The 8,203-nt window shown below is 37.6% G+C and overlaps 1 protein-coding gene across 1 annotated transcript; it reads left to right on the top strand.

Moving 5' to 3' along the window:
- The first annotated feature begins 1,480 nt into the window (after positions 1-1,480).
- Positions 1,481-4,220, top strand: LOC140237226 (uncharacterized). The gene is made up of 4 exons (XM_072317168.1): positions 1,481-1,595; positions 2,076-2,167; positions 2,921-3,022; positions 3,519-4,220. The coding sequence occupies exons 1-4, from the start codon at positions 1,520-1,522 to the stop codon at positions 3,588-3,590; spliced, it is 342 nt and encodes a 113-aa protein (XP_072173269.1). The 5' UTR covers positions 1,481-1,519; the 3' UTR covers positions 3,591-4,220.
- The last annotated feature ends 3,983 nt before the right edge of the window (positions 4,221-8,203 follow it).

Genomic DNA, 8,203 nt, shown 5'->3' with positions numbered 1-8,203 from the left:
TGTAGCCTTAATTCATGTTTATTTGTGTTATGCCTACAAAAAAAAAAAAAAACTTTAATGAACAGATTAGAGCTTCTATCAGTTTCATTTCTTTTTCTGTGTCACATCTGCTTGTATTTTGTGTTAGTTACTTTTTCCAGTTTCATAATGCCTTGTTTTGCTGCAAAACTGAAAATCTATGTGTGTAGCCAGCAAGGCTGAGTTTAAAGAATTTTGGCTTACTGACCCCATTCGGGTGCCCTATACGTAACAAAAGAGTTTGTAAGCCTATCAGCAAATGCTATTTTTGTGCCTCACTTCCAATGTTTTTGTATTCTTCATAAGCACATGCAATTGACTGTGGAAAGAGGATGCATGTACCGCTTGACTGCTTTTGCATTTAATGCAGATCACCACAGTCTGTCAGATCTCTGCTTATGGACAAAATTAAAACTCTTGTTTGTGGACATTTACATAGGGCTATCTGAAAATGTGGTATTAAAAGGTTAATCTTAATTTTTTTTTTAAATCATCTTTAAAAAAAAAATAGGATAGTAACAGTGTAAAATGTATGCACTATGTATATTTTGTTTTCTTCATTTACAGTTGGCATCAAAAAGGACATCAGCTGCATTCTAGAGATACCAAAGCTAGTATTGAACAGTGAAGGAGAACCGTTAGATCCATCCCAGCAGAATGTCAGCTCTGACCAACTTCTCAATGGTGAGTGTTTGTAAAGCCTTAATCTTGTTGGGAAACCCAACCAGATATTGCTGCATTAATCTTGTTGGGAAACTCATCCAGATATTGCTGCATTAATCTTGTTGGAATATCCATAATAGTGATTAAGATTAAATGATGCTATTGCTGTCTTATACACTTTAATAGCAATTAAAAAGGATGACATAAACTACACGCAAGCAAAGAATGTAGTATCCTGGCTACGATGTGCAAGTGTTTTTTGCAGTTGTCAGGGGTGGGTCCAGGAATTCTGTGAAGTTGGGGGGGGGGGGACTACACGCACGTCCTCCAGTTTTTCTGTTCATTTCTTTTGTTTAAGACAAAGACAAAAATAAAGGGTATCTTACACCTGATGTGCCCCACATGAATCAACCGCTGGTTGCAATCTGGATGACATGTTATCCTTCTTGTCATATTGTAGCAAATGGCTAACACACAACTGGAGAATGTAGCTTGTCTGCAAATTGTACCTGGACCTTCCAAGCAGAGTGATAATTAATCTATGAGCAATTCTCAAATGAGGATGCATGTACCGTTTGACTACTTTTGCATTAATGCAGATCACCAGTCTGTCCGATCTCTGCTGATGGGCAAAAAAACCCCTCTTGTTTGTGGACATTTAAATAGGGCTTTCTGAAAATTGTGGTATTAAAAGGTTAATCTTAATATAAAAAAGATAAATTCAATCTTTAAAAAAACCCTGATAGAAACAATAAAATAAACATAGGCTATGTATACTTTGCTTTCCTCATTTACAGTTGGCATAAAAAAAGACATCAGCTGCCTTCCTGAGATACCAATGCTAGTATTGAACAATGAAGGGGCACCGTCAGATTCATCCCAGCAGAATGTCAGCTCCGACCAACTTCTCACTGGTGAGTGTTAGTACAGCCTTAACCTTGTTGGGAAACCCAACCAGATATTGCTGAATCAATCCTGTTGGAATATCCCTTAGTAATCCGGATTAAATGACGCTATTGTTGCCATATAATAGCAAATAAAAAGAATGACATCAACTATACACAAGCATAGAATGTAGCATCCTGGCTCCCATGTACCAGTATTTTTTGCAGTTTTCAGGGGTGGGTCCAGGAATTCTGCAAATTGGGGGGGGGGGGGACCACACGCATGTCCTCCAGTTTTTCTCTGTTAATTTTTTTGTTAAAAAAAGGGGGGGGGCATCTTAAACCCTATGTGTCCCCGCATGGATCCACCATGGGTTGTAATCTGGATGACATTTTGTCCTTTGAAAGAAATGATAAAGTCAATCTTTCAATAGATATGATTTTCAAAAAATATGTAATAATTATGCACCATGTGTATTTTCTTTTTCTTTTTGTTTTCTCCATTTCCAGTTGGCATCACCAAGGACATGGACTGCATTCATGAGATACCAATACCAGAATTGAACAACGAAGCAATGTCAGCTCTGACCAACTTCTCACTGGTGAGTATTTGTAATGCCTTAATCTTGTTGGGAAACCCAACCAGATATTGCTGCATTAATCTTGTTGGAATATCCATCAGTAATTAAGATTAAATGATGCTATTGCTGTCTTATACACTTTAATAGCAATTAAAAAGGATGACATAAACTACACGCAAGCAAAGAATGTAGCATCCTGGCTACCATGTACCAGTGTTCGTGTTGTCAGGGGTGGGTCCAGGAATTCTGTGAAAGTTGGGGGGGGGGGACCACACGCACGTCCTCCAGTTTTTCTGTTTATTTCTTTTGTTAAAACAAAGACAAAAATAAAGGGCATCTTACACCTGATGTGCCCCACATGAATTAACCACTGGTTGCAATCTGGATGACATGTTATCCTTCTTGTCATATTGTAGCAAATGGCTAACACACAACTGGAGAATGTAGCTTGTCTGCCATTTGTACCTGGACCTTCCAAGCTGAGTGATAATCTATGAGCAATTTTCAAATGAGGATGCATGTACCGTTTGACTGCTTTTGCATTGATGCAGATCACCAATCTGTCCGATCTCTGCTGGGCAAAAAAAAAAAAATTCTTGTTTGTGGACATTTACAAAGGGCTACCTGAAAATTGTGCTATTAAAAGGTTAGTCTTAGTAAAAGAAATTATAAAGTCAATCTTTCAATAAATATGATGGAAACAAATAAAATGTTTGTGCACCATATGCATTTGTTTTTCTTTTTGTTTCTTCATTTCCCGTTGGCATCACCAAGGACATGGACTGCATTCAAGATATACCAATGCTAGTATTGAACAATGAAGCACCGTCAGATCCATCCCGCAGAATGTCATCTCTGACCTGCAACTTCTCACTGGTGAGTGTTTGTAAAGCACTTAATCTAATCGGGAAACCCAACCAGATATTGCTGACTCAATCTTGTTGGAATAACCATTAGTAATCCGGAATAAATGATGCTATTGCTGTCATATAATAACAAATAAAAAGAATGACATCAACTATACACAAGCATAGAATGTAGCATCCTGGCTAATATGTACCATTATTTTTTTTTTTTTTGCAGTTGTCAGTGGTGGGTCCAGGAATTCTGTAAAGTGTGTGTCTTGGGGGGGGGGGGACCACACGCACGTCCTCCAGTTTTCTCTGTTGATATTTTGTTCAAAAAAAAAAACAATAAGGGCATCTTACACCCCATATGTCCTCGCATGGATCCACCATGAGTTGTAAGCTGGATGACATCTTGTCCTTTCAAAGAAATGATAAATTCAGTCTTTTGATAAATATGATAAAACAAATGTAATATTTATGCACCATATGTATCTTTTTTTCCTTTTTGTTTTCTTCATTTCCAGTTGGCATCACCAAGGACATGGACTGCATTCAAGAGATACCAATACACACTTTGTACCAGAATTGAACAATGAAGCACCATCAGATCCATCCCAGCAAAATGTCAGCTCTGACCAACTTCTCACTAATTATTGCTTGCCTATGGTGCCTACAGTTGTTTGTGCATGCAAAAGCAATTTAGTCTATGTATTCAAATTTTTGATAATTTATCACTCCGCACTATCTCCCCACCACAATTCGCCATGTTATGATTTGTCTATTCTATAGCTATTAAATATTCTATGATATCATAATAAGCTTTGATATTTCTTTAACAATAATTGTCATATTTTTTCGTGTGAAAGATGTACATGTAACAGCTTTATTCCTCCTTCCAAATGTGATTTGACTTCTGTAGGACCGTTGCGTAGATATTACCGTTATATCGAAATGAAAGTACAATCACAAACATGCACATAATAACAACTCAAATCATACAATGTACTTTTTTTTTAGCCCTAAGACCTGAGTTATTAGAGATTCACTAATATTAGGAGGAAGTTGGCCTTCTGCTTTAAGCCATTTCCATCTGATGAATGTTTCAGAATGTTTTTCAATATAAACTGTATTGTGTACAATTTTCTCATGTTAAAATCGGTTTAACAATTGATTTAGATCAATATCTATTTAACCAAAGACATTTTGATTTGTACATTTAAAAATGTTCGAGGAAATATCAATGAATTTAAATCAATATCTATTTTACCACAGACATCTTGATCATTCTGTAAATTCAAAAATTTTTAATGAAATTTTACCATTGTATTTAAGGACATGTTCATTCCTTTTCTTTTCTTTTTGGATGTGAGATATGGATTGATTTTGAAATAAATATTGCTGCATTTTAATGCAGCCTTGTCTCAAGACTCACTTTCTTTGTTTTGTTTTGTTTTTCTCTTCTATGTACTGTGATCTCATATCGTGAGGAAATCATAATATTATGCACACTAAAGTGTCAGCATATATAATTGGAAGTGAAATGATATTCATAGTACTACTTGAATATCATTTAAGTCTGTAGGACAATACACCTTTTATTATTTGTGTGAACAAGTACAATCCATGTTTGTGTGTGTGGATGTTTCTGCGTAGAAAATTAATTTGCATCTGTTTCAGAGTCCTGAACGTATATACATGTATAATTATATTAAAAAAAAACAATAATGTGAGACAGACGTGTGGCTAAGTAAATTTTTTGCATGTTATTTCTGATGAGCAAGCTGATAATTGAGTTTTACCCAACTGAATGATCATGAATTATGTCTGCCATGCATGTAAGCTATAAAAGAAAATCTTTATTCATGGGTTAAAATGTACAGTATTCATCATGGCAGCTTAGAAAGAATGAAAGTTAGGTCATTGCAGTCATGATTGCGACATGAATTATCACAAAGAATAGCAAGGCTTGGATGTGTGATTTTGGTTTTTGTTTACAGTATTGGAGAGTGGGAGAGAGGGTTAAAGCGTTGCAAGGGAAAGAGAAGAGGTGGAGGAGAGCAGTGAGAAGATGAAATGAGAGGAAAAAGAAGAGGCAGGCTGCAATGAAAAAGCAATAATTTCATAGGCCCCACCTCTTTCACAATACATGTATAACCACTTTTTGCGTGATACAAATTAGATACAAACTGATCAAAGATAATGTGTCCTAAACATGGAGTGGGTTTTTTGATTGTTTGTTTGTCTGTCTGTTTGTTTGTTTGTTTTTTACATCAAAGGAACTCTCGTCTGATGCCTGAAGCGTAATTCATGTCAAAAAAAAAAAAAAAAAACAAACAAACAAACAAAAAATCTGCAGAGGAATCTCCCCCTCCCCTACCAGTGTTTCATCATGCATGCCAAAACTAGACCTTGGACATATTTGTACTACATCTTATGAAATTATGACACAGAATAGTTGCATTCACACAAAAATATGCACGAAATCACTCGTTTTACAGATAAATACCACGTAACCATGCATATCGCATAGACGCGCGTGTTATAAGAATAGGATACGTCGGTTCGGAGATCGCACTTTCGGTACGCGCGTTCAGCAAACTGACGTATCACCCCGATACGTCAGTTCGGATGACCGCGCGTACTGAGAGTGCGATCTCCGAACCGTCGTATACCTGTTTTTCGACTCTTCCTGTGCGGAGGCCTTTCTTTTTGTGAACGTAGCATTAGTTTTATTCATACATGACTTTAAATACATATATTATACGAATCGTCTGGAATTTGCCTTTCTTTTCATATAAAAAGATCGGGAATAAAAGCAAGAAATTTCTTTACACTAGACTTCAAAGGACCACCAAACTTCAAACGCGTTTTTCTCGAAAACGTGTTCTCGCACGCCGCTGACAGATACGACGGTTCGGATGGTCGCCGACGATTTATGCATGCAGTCAGTGAAATCCCGCCTCAAGTGAACTTTCTCATGCGTAATTTTGAGTGGTATGAGCGCGCTGCTATTGTCAAATGTGCGTATCACGTCATCAGCACCATTGTTCCCTTCACCTGCGTCGGTTATTCAAGAAGGTTAAAAAGGAGCTTTCGGTTGAGGACGGAGTGAGATCTACGACGTAAATTGTGCGTGTCGTGTGCAAAAAAAAAAAAAAAAAATCTTCCAGTCCCCCGTCCATCTCTAATCTACTACGTTAAGTAGGCCAATATAAGGTCGTTCTAGAATCACCGACATAGCTGAATTGAACAATACATGTAGCAAGTAGTAGGCCTACCACTCTTTTCTTGCTAAAACAATCACCACCTAACACCGCTGGTATTTTTCAGACTCTGTCTTCACAGTCTCGTTTTTCTATGTAGGGCCTATTAGTATTAGAAGCAGAAGTTAGTGATTTTGCATTTTACAGACGGTTCATGGGTTAATGCTATTGCATTGCAATGAGGATTTATGATTGGACCACATCGTAGATGTCTACCATTTATAATATTCGTACCCGTTAGATCTAACGTTAGAAGTCTTACGTTAATGTTAACGTTAGAACCTAGGCCCTAACTGTTTCTAACGTTAACTTAGACCTCCTAACGTTAGATCTAACTCACTGTTAGGGGGTTTAATGTTGCTGTTAGTGTTACGCCCCTTATTTACGGTGCTGTTTTTAACGCCAAGATCTTGACATCCATAGATTTAACAGTTAGGCCTAAATGAGTTAGATTCTATAGTCTATTAATGTCTAGATACCTAACCAACGTTAACCTTAGATCAACATGGAGAGCCAACGTTCATTCTTTGGCTAGCCTATAGAAACGTGGTCTATAGGTATAGAATCTATCCTAAATCGTATCTTTCATAATCATCTTAATCTAGGGTTGTTTAACAGTATAAGCCCTAAAGTTACTTGGTTACTAAGGAACAGGTTCTAACGTTAGGTGTTACAGGCTGTAGAAAAACTAGGGTCTAGACCAGCTAACACGTGTTAGAGGCTTAGTTCTAGATCTAACCAGATCTAACGTTAGATCTGGCTACATCAGTAGGCCTAACGTTACAGTAATGTAAGTAACGTTAGATCTAACTAGGTCTAGACTAGAAGGTCTAGTTTTGGAACATCTAACGTTAGATCTAGTCTAACTGCTAGTGTTAGGAGTAGGCCTTAGTACCAATAGGACTAAAATTGGTGTTCGTTATGCCTAACAACGTTAGATTAGTAGAATATTAGATCTAACGTTAGAATAGAGCTGGGTAGATCTAACGTTAGATCTAACCAGTTAACCTGTAATTTAGCCCTAACGTTAGACCCCAGTCTAGGGTCTTTCTAGGCCTAGTAGAAAAATATAATTACCCGTGACCTTGTTAGAAAGAAGCGTAGGTCCCCTACCGGAAAGTAGTTCTGGGTATAATTATTAGAGGGATGTCTAGGCCTACTTGTTAGAGAGATTCTTGTGAAGTCTTGTCAGATAACCTCCTAACGTTTTTGTTGTTTGTTTTTTAACGTTTGAGTCAAACATTATTCCTAACAGTACAAACACTAACTGTTAACAGTAACTTAGTCTAACGTTAGCTTCGTTAGCATGTTAAACTTATAAAGTGGGAGTAGTGTCCACTTCACAGCGTAAAATACTTACCGACTACGCCATCGGCCTGATGCGCTTGATTTCACGGGATATTTCATGAGGTTTGTGTAGTTCCCATCCGTGAAGTTCCAGTCCAAGTCATCAAGCTATCAGTCAAGGTCATGGGGGTCAATTGTCACCTGATATAGAGTTGGATGTGTCAGTCAGGTGACACCCTAGTCAGGTTAAAGTCACAGTCCGGGTCTGGTTAAGGTCGTGAGGTACAGTAAATTGGAGGGGAATCAAAGCCGACCATCCCCCAAAACCAAATCCCACTACAGTCTCCCCCGTTTTATTAAATAGGAGGAGTCCCCGTACTGTGATTAACAAACCCAAATTAAATCCCGTAAAAATCATATTTTACCATGTCTACTTAAAACATCCCACAAACAGGGGGAAATCACGTCCAACCGTGGGCAACTATAAAAACAGTTAACAATTTGTAAACACTGGGAACAAAACGTCCCTGTTCAACACTAGGCGAACACTGGCTTGGGCAACAACAATGACCCAAATACTCAACAACAGTGAAACATTTTAATCACACCTATTGATTTGTAATCGTCATCCCGGACTATGATTTAGTCCCCTGTTTTCT

This window comes from Diadema setosum, chromosome 13 (genome assembly GCF_964275005.1).
Source record: "Diadema setosum chromosome 13, eeDiaSeto1, whole genome shotgun sequence".
Taxonomy (NCBI): Eukaryota; Metazoa; Echinodermata; class Echinoidea; order Diadematoida; family Diadematidae; genus Diadema; species Diadema setosum.
Note: the sequence above shows the minus strand (reverse complement) of the source record. Positions and strands in the feature narration are given on the sequence as shown.

What these genes read in the sequence shown, in the direction of transcription:
- LOC140237226 (XM_072317168.1), top strand. Translation starts at nt 1,520, where the DNA reads ATGCTAGTATTGAACAATGAAGGGGCACCGTCAGATTCATCCCAGCAG. An exon ending in CTCCGACCAACTTCTCACTG is followed by an intron (nt 1,596 to 2,075) that starts GTGAGTGTTAGT and finishes CTCCATTTCCAG; the next exon opens with TTGGCATCACCAAGGACATG. An exon ending in CTCTGACCAACTTCTCACTG is followed by an intron (nt 2,168 to 2,920) that starts GTGAGTATTTGT and finishes GGCATCACCAAG; the next exon opens with GACATGGACTGCATTCAAGA.